Consider the following 16799-nt stretch of genomic DNA (forward strand, 5'->3'; position numbering starts at 1 on the left):
CTCACACCAACAACACCTTTTTGCAAATATCCTCTGGCCGACACCAACAACATTTTATTTTTCTAAAGTTTTTAAGATTTCTTGAATATATGAAGCCAAATGTCATACCAATATACATTTCCACTACGCCTAAAAAAACTGGGAATTAATACAATTCTTAGTTTTTTTTTTTTTTGTTGACAATCATACAATTCTTAGTTTCTAATTAAGATTTTAAAGATCTCATCATTCATGGGTACAATTGCTTTCCTCCTACATAAGTTGCAAACACTGAAGCAGAGCCGTCTTTCGAGAACTCATCCCACGAACTTGTTGACAAAACAGCAAAATCCGCAAGCTTCCCAGGAGTTAAAGACCCTATGTGATGATCCAGAAACACTGCTCGTGCAGCTGATATCGTGACCCTGCGATTATCAATATCAAGAATGCTTGAGAAAAATGCATTTAGTAAAGTAAAGTAAAAAGACTTTGAAATTGTTTAGAGAAGAAGCTTAATACGCAGCAAGCGCATCGGTAAAAGTGATGCGTTCAGATGGAATCCAAGCGTGACTCCACTTGGGAGGTATTCGTTTCACCGCGGTTCTAATACTGTTCAACGGGTTAATGTCTGCAACCTGGCGGGAAAAATTCACAAAGTTAAGAGTGCATTGCAATTTAAGAGTGTAAAAAATTTGTATGTGGAGATTATATCGAAAACGTACAGGCCAGTCTGAACCAAGTGCCAAGAGTGCATTGCCATTTAGGAGAGATTGGAATAGATAAGAGTCTCTTAGGCCTCTCTCAGAACCGAGCTTCTTAACAACAGAATCAGCATCATCAAGCAAATGATCCGGCTGTACACGAGTATTAGATACGTTAGATCAAGAAAGTGAGTTTTTAAGCCCAAATGCTCAATGCCGGGAAGTAACTTACTTGAACTGAAGCTACAATGTGAAGTTGACCAAACCGGTTGGCTGATCCTGGTGTCAAATGTTGGGCATGCTCAATCTGTAACCAGGAAGTCAGAGATATTAAAGTACAGACAGAAGAAGCAAATAGCTAGCTCAGAGTATTAGGTTTTTAAATAGCAAACTTCACCCTAAATCTTCTATCTCGGTCTCCATTAGTTGCAGCAACCGATTCGTACATGTCAAGGACCATGTCATTAGCTTTGTCGCCTATTGCATGGATAGCAACCTTGATCACAGCATAATAAGATAAATAAGCAAAACTAAATAGGACGATGATGAGCAAACAATGGACAGAAGTAAACAGGGAAACACCTGAAGCCCTGATTTGTCTGCTGCCATTGTGAAGTTGGAAAGTTTCTCAGGATCCATCACTAATAACCCATAATTCCCAGGTGTATCAATATATTCCTGCAAACAGATATAAGACGTGGGACTTTTTAGTGCTGCTGAGGGATTAATACAGTTAGTGTATATTTGATGAATATGAACAGTATGAAAGTAATTTCTAGGAATATATAGCAGAAGAATTAGTGTATTCGAATCACCTCGTAAAAAAGTGCACTGTTAGAACCTAGAGAGCCATCAAGAAATGCTTTGACGCCACCTAGATACAACCATTCACTCAGTGCAGATCCCATCTGAAGCTTAAGATCCTACACGTATGAAGTCAAAACAGAATTTCAAGTAAATGCAGTAACTGTGAAAAGAGAATTTGAAAGAGAATATAGTCAAGTTTGAAAGCACATCAAACATCGAAAGAGAATTTGAAAATCAGGAACGGCCTAAGTTACAGTGACTATATATGAGATGCAGATCACAAGGAAAATGAGAAATTTATGTAAATTGCAAAGTATGAAGTTGAAGTATGCTTTTAAGTTTCTGTACAAAAACGTTGTTCTTATTTATGAGAGAACAAGAGTTGCTTCTGAAGAAATCATACCATTAAACGTGACCATGTCGTTATCGGGAAAAACAAGCAAGTCCGTATCATCATCTTCTTCGAGGAATCAGCCCATAGATAGACATCTGTACCATAAAAAGGAGTATGGAACTCAAATGAGTTTCTATTCTATGGCTAGAAGGTAAGAGTCATCAAATTCTCTCTATTTTAGCTGCAAACAAGTGTGAAATTTGATATATTGCACCTTGAAAGTCTTTCCAGGAGAGCTCATCCGTAGTGCCAGGAAAGTATCTTCCAAGATCAACAACAGTTGTTACGCCTCTAGTCAAAGCATATTTGCTAGCTCTAAAAAGTGCTTCCCTACGTTCATCTACTGAGATTTCTTTAACCCAGGGAGTGACAAGCTCCATAGCCGCATCGATCAAAAGACCTGTCGGCTCTGCATTGATTAAATCATAAAAGCAAGCACCAGCTGATGATAACACTCACAAAATATAAAGTTCCTCTGCAAATCCAAGTATTGGAAGCATAAGCAGGCCACATATTAGATGTGTATACACATTACTTAAAAAAGAAAGCATTACCGCCACTAGGCATCCTCATTATAGTTCCACCAACTGGATCTTCCGTTAAACTGGTAACACCAGCCATCCTAAGCGCAAGGGAATTTGCCAATGCCATATGACTATCCATCCTAATCAACCAAACCTAAATGAAGATATATATATATATATATATATAACTTAAGTAAGGCAATGGTTGTTGACTATTGACAAGTACAAAAAAGTCAGGAGACTTCATACAGGATTATGAGGGGAGATTTCATCAATCCATGATGCAGAGGGCATTTCTCCTCCCCAAACATCATTGTTCCATCCACCACCTAGAATCCATGAGCCTTCTTGTGCATCTGAAATTTGTTGTTCATCAGATAAATGCAGCATAATGCATTAATAAATACTCACTCTCCCACTACTATAAACAGTGTTCACTGTACACTCAACTAAAATCAGACGCCAATAAAGAAAATGAAATCTTTAATTACTCTGCACAGCGTCCTTCACCAGTTTACAAAACTCATCTTTTTTACTCACTCCACGAAGTCCAACTTGGGCCATCTATGCTCAAACGAAAAAACATTAAATGTAAAGGAGATAAGGTAAACGAGAGAGTATAGTATATTGTTTCATGACCAAATCTGATCAAACAATGGCATGCAATCATCTACTCTCAGGTCAACTTGACAATTTACATATTAGTTCAACCGTTAAAGAGTAAAGAACACAGAATATAAGTTTGTATTTATCACCTGCAATCCCCCAGAAATGAAATGAACATGTGAATCAATAAGTCCAGGCACTACAACTTTGCCTTCCAAGTTCACCTCAATAGTTCCATCTCCTATACAACCCTGTCTTCATCGAAAAAATTACAAATTACATGAGAACGAGAAAAAAAGCATCAAACTTTCAGATTCGTTCATGCTAATGAAGTAGGCATAAAAGCAGCAGACAAAGTCATCAAACCACTTGAACACTACTAATAAAGCAACAACCATATTGAACATTGAAAGAAGTGTGAAGGACCTTGAGAGTTGAAAAGCTTCCGACTTTAAGGATCCTGCCATTACGAATCGCCATGGAATCAGCAAACGGCAAAGAAGTATCGCTGGTGAAGATTGTTCCATTTCTCACTAACAAATCCGCAACGATACCAACCGGTGGTGTAAGAAGAGACTTGAGAGCTGACCAATCTGTGCGAAACGTGAATCGAATCAGTCAAAAAAAGTCCAAATAAATTCTAATTTGAGACAAAAGGAAGCTTAGGAATGGTAAGGCGTTCATTACATAAGTCACTGAGCAGAGGAAGATAGGCGACGGAGATAACGAGGAAGAAGACAGCTGAAAGGACAACCAAGAGGTTCATAGCTGCTGCTGGAGAGAATCTAAAACGAGATACAGACAACAACCTAAGGACGAGTTGTTTCCACCTTAAATGCTCCACTTGCTCAACGTCGTTGTTCAACTTTGCAGCATATATACACAAAAAATATATCCTTGTTTCGTTCCTGTACTTCTTTAGAACAAAAACAATTTCATATTTTGTATCAATTTATACAAATCATACTGGGCTTAGAGACCTGAGACCAATAACGGGCAAATTAAACTATTCAGACTAGAGTTGGTTGCTGGGACTCACGGTGAAGTGAGAACCCTCCAAATATAGGCGTATGCCACTTAAAGCGCGTGGAGAGCACACGGTATTCTTTAATAAAAGGCGAAAGAATAGTTCGCTTTGTGCTCACCACATGGCTGCGTGATTTTATCTCAAAGCAGAGTGAAGTGTATTTATACTAAAACTCTCACTACCAATATCTCGTAAACTTCCGATGTGGGATTGGCGTTTAATCTAATTCTTGTTAAAAGGCTTTCTGGAATACTCAAAGCCCATTACCATTCTTTTACTTTTCTTTTTTTTTGTTTACGACCATAGAAAAACATATACTGTATATATCGCATATTTATTTCTTATAGTGAATATGACAATCTTCATACGATTAAGCCTTCATTTCAGGTTTTTTTTTTCTCTCGTTTGGTCAACATTGATTTTCCATAAGACAATTTTTTTTTTTCTTTGTTCAATGTTTCCATGAAACTTCTTAGTAAAAGTCAAATTTTCAAGAAAATAGAAAAAAAATATATTTGTTCAAACATTAAAATAGCAAGAAATCTGACAGAAAAAAGAAAAAAAAAATTATGTTTAGCAAGAATCTAAATAGATGCATTTCTTCTAATAGGTTTGACCGTGAATGGTGAGAATTTTATCAAAAATTAAATAGATGATGATACTTAACTGATCACATGACATGTCACACAATTTGATCAACCATATGTAGTTTATGCGATACATAGTACAATAGCGAAATAAGGAAGTCGAGGATAGAATAAAGTTGTGGTTTTGGAAAAGTGTCCCTTGGCAAAAATACAAAAGAGTCTCTTCCCTTTCAACAACCACTGAATCTCAAAACTTTCGTCACCATGCATGCACTCGGAATGATGCAATCCCCTGCTGGCTTCCATCGACGTCTCTCGCCGTCCAGCCACCGCCTCTCTCCACCTTCACCGGTCACCTTTATTACAAAAAGATGCTCCTCCTCCAGTTCCATCTCCTTCGTCACTCCGATCAAATGCGGTTCTATCTTGTCCTGTCCCTCTCCATGTGATTAATCATCCTAACTCTTTAACCTATCTTCGATTTCCTGCTCGTTGATTTTTTTTTTTAAGATTAGAAAGATCATATTGAAATATTGGTTTCTTGGTTTTGTTTGCAGCAAGTGAAGCTATGAAGTTCGCCAAGAAGGAGAACCTAGTTCCGCTTCGCCACACCATTTTCTCCGACCATCTCACTCCTGTTCTCGCTTACCGTTGTCTTGTCAAAGAAGATGATCAAGAGACTCCAAGCTTCCTTTTCGAATCAGTTGAGCCAGGACATCACTCTTCCACTGTTGTAAGAACTAGCTCTCGATCTTTTCCTTTTTTTGTTTGCTTGCTCAATCTCTTTCAAATGAAAACTGATGTATGATTATTTAATACTTTAGGGAAGATATAGTGTGGTTGGAGCACACCCGAAGATGGAGATTGTGGCTAAGGAGAACAAAGTGACAGTCATGGATCATGTGAAAGGTACTTTGACAACAGAGGAGGTTGAAGATCCAATGATGATTCCTAGAAGAATCTCTGAGACTTGGAAACCTCAACTGATCGATGATCTTCCTGATGCTTTTTGTGGTGAGCCATTTGCTAACTTAGTCTGGTTTGGTTTACTTTGAGATCACAATAATTACAATTAATTAGGTGAAAAATCACATGATCTTTGTTATTATAAACAGGTGGATGGGTTGGTTACTTTTCTTATGACACTGTCCGTTATGCCGAAAAGAGAAAGCTACCATTCTCCAAAGCTCCGGTTGATGACAGGAATTTACCAGACATGCATCTTGGTCTTTATGATGATGTCATTGTCTTCGATCATGTCGAAAAGGTGTTAAAACCTTTTGAACTTTTCAGTTATTTTGTAATTCTGTTTAAACTCAATGTGAACTTTGCTTTATTTTTCTACAGAAAATGCATATTATTCATTGGGTGAGGTTATCTGGAAACTGTTCATTTGATGATGTTTATGCTAATGGTGTGAAACACTTGGAAGAACTTGTTTCAAGGATCAAATGCATTAATCCGTGAGTTAACTCTTCCTTTTTCTGCCTTGTGTATCTGTTTTTTCCTATCTCTAACTTGTTTTTGTGTTTCAGCCCCAAGCTACCTTATGGATCAGTGGACTTACACACAAATCAATTTGGCACTCCTTTGGAAAAATCAAGCATGACAAGTGATGAGTATAAGAATGCTGTACTTGAGGCCAAAGAACACATACTGGCTGGAGATATCTTTCAGATTGTTTTAAGTCAACGATTTGAGCGCCGCACTTTTGCTCATCCATTTGAAGTTTATAGAGCTTTGAGGATTGTGAACCCAAGTCCTTCTATGTGTTACTTGCAAGTCAGTGCTTCTAATATATCACTTGTTTCATCTCCTCAACGGTTTGCTTTATCTCCTCTGTTTTGCTGATTTCCATATTCTTTACTTAACTAGGCTAGAGGCTGTATACTAGTAGCTTCAAGTCCTGAAATTCTCACTCGAGTGAAGAAAGTGAGCAGCTCCTCTCTTCTCCTGATCTTCTTGTTATTTAACAGGGACTAAAACAGGGTTTAAAAACAATTTTTTGATTTTGTGAAACAGAACAAGATCGTGAATAGACCACTAGCAGGAACGGCAAGACGGGGCAAAACATTTGAAGAGGATCAGATGTTGGAGGAGACACTGTTAAAAGATGAAAAACAGTGTGCGGAACACATTATGCTTGTTGACTTGGGTCGCAACGATGTTGGAAAGGTTAGTCTGTTTCTTCTTGGTTTAAGCAATGATAGATGGAAAGCAACCAAATTTCAACTTCTTGTGTGTTTCTATGACAATCTTTTGTCATACAAAGAACAGATCAAATTTTTACATATAGTACCGTTACAACCGGCTTATAATTTCCTCATTGGCTCTCTCTTCTGGCCTTTATGAAAGCAGGTATCTAAGAATGGTTCAGTTAAGGTGGAAAGGTTCATGAATATAGAGCGTTATTCCCATGTCATGCATATCAGCTCAACGGTAATACAAAATTTTGTTAAATCATTACAATCTTCTAACCTCTTTCCCATCTCAAACTAATTCCAGATTCTGATTTCTCAATGTAAACGGTTATAAACTTGAATCGTGTAAACAGGTGACTGGAGAGTTGCAAGAGAATCTGACTTGTTGGGACACTCTTCGTGCGGCTTTACCTGTTGGAACTGTTAGCGGAGCTCCAAAGGCATATAAACTACTAATTATTACAAATACATACATTATTTCATATCACCATTCTCGCTTTAGGTGTCTCTGGTCGTTAAGAGACTCTCTTGTGACAGGTGAAAGCTATGGAGTTGATCGACGAGCTAGAGGTGACCAGAAGAGGTCCATACAGTGGTGGATTCGGTAGTGTATCATTCACTGGAGACATGGACATCGCTTTGGCGCTTAGGACAATTGTATTCCCTATACAAGCTCGTTACGATACAATGTACTCATACAAAGGCAGTGACACACCGCGCCGTGAGTGGATAGCTTATCTCCAAGCAGGTGCAGGCATTGTAGCCGATAGTGACCCAGAGGATGAGCAACGTGAATGCCAGAACAAAGCTGCTGGACTCGCACGCGCCATCGACTTGGCTGAGTCTGCATTCGTCAATAAAAGTGATTATCAACCATCTAGGTTTATTGCTTCACAAGCAACACAAAGCTACGTCCTCTGAAATAAATTAGTTTATATATTATTTGTACTTTTTATATGGTATCATGAATTACGGAAATATATTTAAGTTATTAACTTATAAGTTTATCTCATATAAAGGAAACTTGTTTCTGATTTTTTTGCCCATCATGTTTATGGTTTTATGCTATACCTGGACATATGTGAAAGTGAAACCAGAATCGTATGGTTTTGGCTCAGGTGAGGTCAATAACAATTGATGATGATTCTACACGTACGAGTCGTAAAATATATAATCCATTAAACGTTAAGATATTAAAGAAGTTTTCCAAAGTTACACTTGTCTTGATGGTATGAATCATCCTGTGGGTATGAATACATACAAAACAACAGGGTTATATAATATCTTTGTAATAGTAGTAATACATGTCACGAAACTATATGATGGAATGATACATTCATATATACGTGGAAAGCCGTAAGCAACACCTAAAATGGTTCCAAAATATTGAAATCTTTGTTGTAGCATTTTTATATGTGTTTTGTTAATCGCCAAAAAGGTTTGTCCTAATTAGCTTGCCAAGTGGCCAAGGCATAGACGCTACATGCTAATTGTTACTATATAATACTAATCCAAGTGAACGAATCATATACTAACACAACATACATGCACATAATTTATAGACAAAAAAAAAATGTTAAAGGAAAGGAATTATCCAAAAACAGAAAAAGATTTGCTGACATAAGCCTTTGGAATGGACTAAGGTTCCTTCCTACAATGTAAACGATGCTAACTGAGACACGAAGCTGACATGGACGGATCATTCTGCCGCCTATGGCCTCTGGTGGCTTACACTTGGCCGTACCTTTTTGTTTTACGTGTTCTCTCTCTGACTTTTCTTAATTGCCCCCTGGGAATGAGATTACAGTTTTTTTAGTTATTATTTTCGTGCAGTTTCGTTTTCCTTATCAGAATATGATGTTGACAAAAGAATACCAAAGATGAATATGATTAAGATCTTTTTCCATTTTACCGGTTGTTGAGTTTTAAGCACCTGATGGGTTTGTGAAAATACGTATTCTCCTATTAAGGGTTTTACACAAAAGAAAAAATAAATTAATTTTGTCTTAACAAAAATCAACTATATATCAAACTGCTTTTTTCTTTTTTTCTTTATGTCGGCAACTATCAAGTTTACGATATATGATCGCATCTTTAGAGGTTTCCATGGACACTCAAGCTACTTCTTCGCCTCATGCTTGTAACTCCAGCAGATGTTGGCTAAACCACAATCTTGATTTCAGACTCTTCTAATTGAAATATTATGATTGAAAATTCATAATACGCCAAGAAACAAACAAAAAGGCATTAGGCATGACCGAGTGTAAGAGCATCTGAGCCACCAAATAATTCTTCAAAAAAAAAAAGAATAGACATTCTTAGTTTGAAGTGATTAATTGTACGTAATTTTAAAATGTGTTCGTGAGATTTACTTACTTCTATTTCATTTACAATTTGTAAAACTTGATATCCCTCGATCCTTAATTTATTACTGTTATATGCTTATCAATAAAATTTCAGTTGATTGATACACTAACAATCTATTAAGACTTTCTTTTGGTGTAATTAAATGTTTTCTTGGTGTAAATGTTAAGAATCATTTTAGTAAAGACTTATCCATGAAAAGGCCAACATACATGCTTTCTCGTGAGTTCACAGGTAAGAAGTTTCTTTCAATACTAGTCATTAGTCAACCCCGCAGCCTCAAAGTAATGGTTCACTATTTGCACTCGTTTAAAAATGGGATGCTCTAATTCTATAATCGTACATATAGGATAAAAATAATTTTGTTTATTATACTATTTTTGCAATAATAATACGAAAAACATAGGTCGGCCCTTCTGAATTCGAAATTACCTCGCCAACATTTTTTTTTTTCTGTCAACAACATATAACTTTTTTTTGTCAACAACATCTATCATATAATTTGAATTCTGATGATTAAATAATAATACCACAAAATATAACCGCTGGATTATATTTCATATTGATCGGTTAATATAGTTTTCAATATTATTGAAAAATAGAATTGAAAATCATTTGGCAATTTATAAAGTCTTTTTCTACATAAATATTAGGTTAGGCTATTCTGACTTTTTTTTTTTTTTCTTAAGCAGGGTTTTTTTTTCTCACTTTTTACAGTAGATACATAACATCATCAGCCGATCAACGACACATATATAATCGAAAAGAGTTATGTGGCTATCAGTTACACATATAAAACAAATATATAGTTAACATATTTTGAACTCATTGGTTGGTAAACTTGAATAATCATCTTTAAGAGTTAAGTAATATAATTAAAGAAATAATCTGCCGTATGAACTCGATCAGTGCTCACATGGCTATAATCGGTCGGTTCCCCTATATCCGCCTTTGTACTGTTATCAAGCATATCTCATTTTTATAGAAAAACGTCTGGTAATAACACTATTTTATTACTACGATTAATGTTTTCTTCAATTGATACTATTGCTACCTTTACTTTTTGTTCAAATAAACATCAATGTTCTTTGAACATAGATCTCAATTTGATTATTATATATATATATATATATACAGGTAGATTGAATGGAACTTAGAAAGACTCTTTATGAATAAAAACAAGAGACTATTGTGTGCTTCACGCAATTCAGGTAATACCGTTATAATAGGGAGACTAGAGCTGAACATGGATTGTTGATTAGGTATTAAGCTCTCATATACGAAATATAAATTTTAATTGGCTGTCATAAATGTTTACAAATTTTAACTAATTAGTCAGAGTACAAAGTTTTTGCCAAAAAAAAAAAAGTCCGAGTACAAAGCAATAAATTTTTAAAATACGTAAAATTTAAGTGATTGCAACAGACAAAAAAAAAACTCTTTCAGATAAAACAAATTTTCCACAATTTTTTATCCATAGTAGATCTAATAAAAGAAAAACACATTTTTATACTTAGCATATCATTATAAGAACAACAAATTGATTCACAACAGACTGTTATTCGCCAAGAAAATATAACGATTCAGACTATGACTAACTTAATTTACTCTCTTAAGTCTTAACACTAATTAGTCCTCAACACTAACTTTAATAGAGTTAAACAGTTAAATACAGCAGCTGGCCATATATGCAAAATGTATAAAACTTTTGAAACCCTCGTGGATTATTTCCAATCATGCACCAAACCAAACTGATCATATATTATGTTCTAGAATAATTTTTCCTTGAAAAGACGTCCAAAACAATATCATCATCTCAAATGTTTAATAAATTCAANATGTTTAATAAATTCAAAAAAAAAAAAAAAAAAAGTCATTATCACTTATAGATATTATTTATTTTTAAAAATTGTAAAACACATCAGCTACATCGTCAGCATCTTCCAACTTTTTTTGTTTTCTACGACCCTTTTAAAACCCTCGAAACAAGTCTCTGCAAAAAACTTCTCTCTCTCACCATAAACCAAATCACACACTTACATCATAAATCCTCTGTACATAACCCTAGAAGAAAAAGAAAATACGAAGATGGGTTTGATCAGCAAAGAAGAGATTAGCAAAACTAGAAGATACTCATCTTCTCTTTGGAGAGGAATCAAAACGATCTTTGTTCTCTTCACTATGTTTTTATCTTTCATCATCTTCTCTGCTCCGATCTTTCTCGCTGTCGCCNTTTTTTAATTGTAACACATCAGCTACATCGTCAGCATCGTCAAACTTTTTTGTTTTCTACGACCCTTTTAAAACCCTCGAAACAAGTCTCTGCAAAAAACTTCTCTCTCTCTCCATAAACCAAATCACACACACTTACATCATAAATCCTCTGTACATAATAACCCTAGAAGAAAAAGAAAATATGAAGATGGGTTTGATCAGCAAAGAAGAGATTAGCAAAACTAGAAGATACTCATCTTCTCTTTGGAGAGGAATCAAAACGATCTTTGTTCTCTTCACTATGTTTTTATCTTTCATCATCTTCTCTGCTCCGATCTTTCTCGCTGTCGCCGACGCTGTCCTCCCCTCCGCAATCCTCTCCTCATCCTCCCTCAACCGCCTTCCTCCTTCTAGTTTCCCGGCGACGATTTATTCTTATCTCAGCAACTACGATTTCAGATACTCTCTCATCGATATACCCCTCATCTCCATCATTAGATCTGCCATTATACTTTGTAAGTGAAAGTGAAACCCACTAAAGCTATTTGAGGAAACTTAACTTTGGTCTGTTTTCTAAATATGGAAACTACTCTGTTCTTGTTTTTGTTTTTTGATCTGAGAACTGAGAATTGCTCTGTTCTTGTTTAAGTTCGTTTTTTTGGGGTGAAATTATGATTTTTTTTCAAGAAAAAATAAGCTCTTGAAATTAGCATGTGCCTTAAATTTCTGCTAGATTTACGGGGATTTATTTCAATTTCCCAAAGAATATAAAAAAGCGAAAGAGTACTGTTTTGGTCTCATATAAACTTTTTTTCTTTTATAAGATTTATAATCGATTTTTTTTTATATATGTTTCTTGATGACAGGCGTATACGGGCTTTGTGACGGACCGAAGCTGTCGAGAGGACCATATTTGACAATAACGATGATTTGCTCGATATCTTCGTTGGTCTACGTATCGTTCAAGGCAGCGATTGTGTTCGGGGAGCCTGTGATCGGTGGATATTTCCGAACAGAGGAGATGACCCTTTTCGTATGTTCTTGGGTCTTAGCCATCGGTCACATCGTTGTAGCGTACCGAACAAGTTGTAGAGAGAGACGAAAACTCCTAGTCTTCAAAATCGACATCGAATCTGTAAGTGTTTTTTTGTTTGTTTTTCACTTTGAATTTTCTTATTCTATCAACTTTGAGCCGTTACAGCAGCTTTATTAGTATTATAACTATTAAAAGAGCCGTTACAGTAGCATTATTAGTATTAAAATACTAAAATTAGGCCGTATCAAAATTGATTAGTTTTCAAATCTAGTACTCCTACTAGTTGTTTAATATCTAAGATGCTGTTTATCTACCACTAATACAAAATCAGACTCGGTCAGAAATAGCATGTGACTCTAGATATATTATATAGTCAACGTTTTGAATTAATTTACACATTTTTTTTGGCACCAAGGGTTCTTGTAGTTTGTATGTGACTAGTAGGGTGGAAAATGACTAGTCAATTAAGAAGGTTTGATTTTTCACTCGCAACAAAATAAGTTTTTTTTTTGTATTTCGATTAGCACTTTCTTATGTATAAAAAACACTTTTTATTCAAACCTAATTAGATAGTGACGAATAATTAGTATATTAGTTGTATAGTAAGAATAAGAATAAATCACATTTTTTCCTCAAATGAAAAGAGTGAAACGGATGTTTCCGAGTGGGAACCGTGTGGGATATGAATAAGAATAATGATGGACGACTGCTTTAATATCTTCTTATTTTAATTTGAATTAAAATCTTTAGATAGTTAAAGTATTATTAAGACATGACAACGTCACTAACACCTAAGACAAGGCTCATGATTTTAAAATTTAATTCAAGGTTTTAATTTTTGTGTTTATTAAATTAAATTTGCAGGTTTCAGCTTGTAAAAATGTGTTTCCCAGATACCAAAAAATCCTTCAACAAGAGAGACTCAAATAGCTGCTAGCAATATTCGAAGTCCATCGTCGTCACTTGTCCATATAAAATATACTTGCCATACAGGCTACATGTATATAAATTATTATACGTATCAATGCAACATCTACTGGGTTTTGGTCTTCTTTCCATGTTTTCAGGTAACAAAATCCACCTCATCGTTTTTTTTTGTATTTATACTTTTATTATTTTTCATATGAAATATGATACGTACCAACTTGCATATTTTAATAACTTGATTATTAAATACGAAAGCAGCTTTAATTACTATCATTTTCGAACTGTGTTAGTCATATATAGTGGAGGTAACCAACTTGAGAATATTTGTAATGATAATGTTGTTTATTGTGTTTGTTTTTGGTTACAGAAAGGTCCAAAGGATAAATCTGTAAAGGAGGAAGGAACAGATAACGAATGGGGCTTAAATATATAACCCTATTGCTTTTCCATGTGAGACTACAAAAGACAACTCCAATGAATTGGCAGTTGTTACTATATTATAGATTTTAAATTAGGTATAGACACACACACAAAGAACATCATATTAGTTCTTATAAATGATCCACCGTTACACTTTTGTCCTTTTTGTTTGTTTGTATAAACTATATTTTCGTCGATGAGATAAGAAGCCGAAGGCATCTTTCTTCAGTTTCGCTCTATTTTTCTTTATACTTTAGAGAAAGAAAAAGAAAAAGAAAAATATGAACCGAGTGGATTTTCCAAATGACTAAAATGCTAGCTTCTTTTACTTTTGTGATGAATTCAAAATCTTATAGTTTCGAATTCTAATGTGACACAATACGTTTGACGACGAAGTCATTTGTTATAAACTTCAATTTGAACTTTAATCGGGGATTAAAATATTTCAAAGTACAAAACTTTTATGTAAACCAAAATAAACCGCGTAACTATTTCTTCCGGTAAGAGTTTTGTAAACCAAAACTTCCGTTCGCTACTTCGCTGAATGGGATTAGTCTATATAATTCACACATAGATGATAGATGAAAGTCAGAAACTCTTACCGGAAGAAATAGTTATGAGATAAAGATAGGGCGATAGCCTATAGTTGGAGGATTTGGTCCAAATCTCTGTAATCTATCTATATAGTCCATTAGAAGTATGGGGTCAAGGGTCATAAAACTGAACCAAACGAATTTACATCGACACAATCAATTTCTATCAAACCACATGTTTCGTGCTGACAACGACAAAAGGAGAACTTTAAATAGACTAACCTACCCTATCCTGAGGAGTAACTAGTGAGGACCAAAACAGTAAAAGGTTGGGAGACCACTCAAAACATGCGGTTAATGAGAATCCTGTAGAGTTTATCCGCAAAAATGTTTGGTTCATATATGTATATGTCTCGTTGGTTGTGGCAAGGTTGGTTCATATTAGCATGTTTAACTACAAACATTGTAAAACCAGATTCAGAATCTACAAAAATCTATGAATATTAATATATTATATATGCTAGCTAAATAAAAGTAAAAATAAAGAGGAGCCATTTGTTGTGTTTACATATCATATGATGATATGCATGTAGAGAATTAAATTTCTTCATTGTGATTCTTGATATAACCAAAACAAAAAAAAGAAGAAGATCAAAAAACTGTTAGGTTCGCCATTTTAGAGATAAAGAGTATATAAATACTCTGTTTCTTCTTCTTAGTGTATTCGAGACTTTCTTAGTCTTGTTCACGAGCTTGATCTCTACTACATATGACGTAACGTAATGTTCTATAGCGGATTGCCGGAAATATTGTGGCCCAGACGAAACATCGAGCGATCCAAATTCGTTTTTTTTTTGGTTTTGCTCTCATTTGACGTAACGTACGTTGTAATGTTTATTTGTATAACTAAGTGAAAAAGGATTTATTTAGGAATTTTGGTCGCCTGGTATATTGGATATTTGGTTGGATTCAAAGTATAATTTCCGTTTTTGAATAATATTTAAATCCACGTTTCTTGGTAATTTACATAACCTCCTCCAAAAAAGATCGAATAAGACCGAATCAAGTTCACAGTTTTTATACGCTACCGAGAAAATCTCCCATAGTCCAACTATTTTCCCCTCAATTTCCTCCTTCTCCCCACTATAACCCAAAAGAAGACTCGATTTAAGGGATTATTCGATTCACGTAATTAAGGATATAGTTACTTTTTGAATCAAAGATGGGTAGGGTGTTTATGGTGGATCTGATAGGGAACATCTACATCTGCAAACACTGTAAGACTCATCTTTCTACGGAGCAAGACATCATTTCCAAGGTTTGATCTTTTCAATCCTCCATGATCTCGTTGTCTTTTTTTTTTATTGATCGTAAATCTGATTGTAGACTCTTGGATAAATTAGCACCTTTGTTCCATGATCATGTGTAAAATCAAATTAGTATATTGTGATCCTCTTTATGATCCGATCATTTGCATCATGAGTTGTTAATTATATTTCATATCTATGGGATGGTCTCTTGAGCGCTATGACAACAAGCTCGTATTTAAAATATATATCTATATAGTAGTGACTTTTAAAAACTTGTGCAGACTTTTCAATGCAAGCATGGAAGAGCTTATCTCTTCAACAACGTGTAAGTCTTTCTGATTTCATGACCACTTGTAATTTATCTAACTCTTAAGACGTTAGACAAGATATATTTATCCTTGATTAATGTTTTTAACATTGTGTATTTTTTTTTTCGTTTTAGTGTAAACATCTCGGTTGGAGAGAAAGAAGACAGAATGATGATAACTGGAATGCATACCGTAGTTGACATTTTTTGTGTTGGTTGTGGATCAAATGTTGGGTGGAAATACGTAAGACAACTTTATAAATAGTGTGCAAACATAAATAATACATATGTTTGATTGCGTTTGTACCATGGAGTTGAGTTAAACTTTATCTTTTGTTGTTGTTGTGTGTTTATGAATTCAGGAGTTTGCACATGATAAGAGCCAAAAGTACAAGGAAGGAAAATCTGTTCTTGAATTGTGAGAATATTTTCTTGATTTTCCCAATCACATCACATTTCAAAGTTCCAACATAAACACAAAATTTTGGTTTTAAGAATGTATTTGATCTCAAATGTATACCTTTTGTTTTGTAACAGATATAAGATTTCGGGTCCTCATGATAGCAACGACTTGGCTAGCTATGAAGATGAATGATGCTTGAGCTCTTTTCTTCTCTATCTCTCTCTCAGATTTATTTTAAAATTGTACATTCTTCGACCTTAGATTTTAATTCCTTTTGGTTGGCATAGGGGAAGACCGGTTTAATAATATGGGTCTTATTTTGAGTTTTTTCAATAATGAATAAAAAATGCGATCACTAGTGAATTTTTAATGTTTAATCCCATTTAACACAATTAGTAGACGTCAAAAAAAAACCCGGAGAGCAGAGATGGTTGTTTTTACATCTCTCTTAATAATGTC

At 34.8% G+C, this 16799-nt stretch overlaps 4 protein-coding genes across 7 annotated transcripts; 3 read left to right on the plus strand and 1 right to left on the minus strand.

Annotated features, from left to right (window-relative positions):
- LOC104791878 (putative amidohydrolase YtcJ) lies at positions 91-4153 on the minus strand. Of its 4 annotated transcripts, none has more exons than XM_019246833.1 (15): positions 4051-4153; positions 3699-3927; positions 3438-3604; positions 3161-3262; positions 2897-2969; positions 2655-2761; positions 2436-2559; positions 2096-2290; positions 1891-1976; positions 1496-1603; positions 1263-1358; positions 1078-1176; positions 913-987; positions 499-833; positions 91-404 (listed from the first exon to the last, which is right to left on the minus strand). In XM_019246833.1, the coding sequence occupies exons 2-15, from the start codon at positions 3775-3777 to the stop codon at positions 230-232; spliced, it is 1821 nt and encodes a 606-aa protein (XP_019102378.1). In that variant the 5' UTR covers positions 3778-3927; positions 4051-4153; the 3' UTR covers positions 91-229. The 4 variants fall into 4 exon arrangements, with proteins under 4 accessions (XP_019102378.1, XP_019102380.1, XP_019102379.1 ...); XM_019246835.1 differs by having other exon boundaries at positions 3699-3752; positions 3842-4153; XM_019246834.1 differs by having other exon boundaries at positions 499-614; positions 702-833; positions 3699-4153.
- Positions 4820-7747, plus strand: LOC104699151 (anthranilate synthase alpha subunit 1, chloroplastic-like). The gene is made up of 11 exons (XM_019246380.1): positions 4820-5070; positions 5183-5358; positions 5450-5639; positions 5741-5892; positions 5973-6088; positions 6161-6407; positions 6501-6557; positions 6648-6800; positions 6984-7064; positions 7180-7266; positions 7364-7747. Exons 1-11 carry the CDS (start codon positions 4890-4892, stop codon positions 7745-7747), a joined length of 1824 nt encoding a protein of 607 aa, XP_019101925.1. The 5' UTR covers positions 4820-4889.
- Positions 11511-14075, plus strand: LOC104791880. Its single transcript, XM_010517875.2, has 4 exons — positions 11511-11919; positions 12271-12539; positions 13305-13507; positions 13735-14075. Exons 1-3 carry the CDS (start codon positions 11607-11609, stop codon positions 13368-13370), a joined length of 648 nt encoding a protein of 215 aa, XP_010516177.1. The 5' UTR covers positions 11511-11606; the 3' UTR covers positions 13371-13507; positions 13735-14075.
- Positions 15352-16703, plus strand: LOC104791881 (protein yippee-like At3g55890). Its single transcript, XM_010517877.2, has 5 exons — positions 15352-15638; positions 15912-15955; positions 16073-16181; positions 16300-16355; positions 16475-16703. Exons 1-5 carry the CDS (start codon positions 15543-15545, stop codon positions 16530-16532), a joined length of 363 nt encoding a protein of 120 aa, XP_010516179.1. The 5' UTR covers positions 15352-15542; the 3' UTR covers positions 16533-16703.

The sequence above is a fragment of the Camelina sativa genome, chromosome 6, assembly GCF_000633955.1.
Source record: "Camelina sativa cultivar DH55 chromosome 6, Cs, whole genome shotgun sequence".
NCBI classification, from domain to species: domain Eukaryota; kingdom Viridiplantae; phylum Streptophyta; class Magnoliopsida; order Brassicales; family Brassicaceae; genus Camelina; species Camelina sativa.

Bases quoted from the DNA above. Each gene is read 5' to 3' on its own strand.
- LOC104791878 (XM_019246833.1), bottom strand. From the start codon at position 3,777: ATGAACCTCTTGGTTGTCCTTTCAGCTGTCTTCTTCCTCGTTATCTCC. The intron at 2,762-2,896 runs GTAATTAAAGAT...AACAAATTTCAG, and splicing joins GGTGAAGGACGCTGTGCAGA to ATGCACAAGAAGGCTCATGG. The intron at 405-498 runs GTATTAAGCTTC...TGATAATCGCAG, and splicing joins TTTACCGATGCGCTTGCTGC to GGTCACGATATCAGCTGCAC.
- LOC104699151 (XM_019246380.1), top strand. From the start codon at position 4,890: ATGCATGCACTCGGAATGATGCAATCCCCTGCTGGCTTCCATCGACGT. The intron at 5,640-5,740 runs GTGAGCCATTTG...TATTATAAACAG, and splicing joins TCTTCCTGATGCTTTTTGTG to GTGGATGGGTTGGTTACTTT. The intron at 6,558-6,647 runs GTGAGCAGCTCC...TTTGTGAAACAG, and splicing joins TTCTCACTCGAGTGAAGAAA to AACAAGATCGTGAATAGACC.
- LOC104791880 (XM_010517875.2), top strand. From the start codon at position 11,607: ATGAAGATGGGTTTGATCAGCAAAGAAGAGATTAGCAAAACTAGAAGA. The intron at 11,920-12,270 runs GTAAGTGAAAGT...TCTTGATGACAG, and splicing joins TAGATCTGCCATTATACTTT to GCGTATACGGGCTTTGTGAC. The intron at 12,540-13,304 runs GTAAGTGTTTTT...TTAAATTTGCAG, and splicing joins TCAAAATCGACATCGAATCT to GTTTCAGCTTGTAAAAATGT.
- LOC104791881 (XM_010517877.2), top strand. From the start codon at position 15,543: ATGGGTAGGGTGTTTATGGTGGATCTGATAGGGAACATCTACATCTGC. The intron at 15,956-16,072 runs GTAAGTCTTTCT...TTTTCGTTTTAG, and splicing joins GCTTATCTCTTCAACAACGT to TGTAAACATCTCGGTTGGAG. The intron at 16,356-16,474 runs GTGAGAATATTT...GTTTTGTAACAG, and splicing joins GGAAAATCTGTTCTTGAATT to ATATAAGATTTCGGGTCCTC.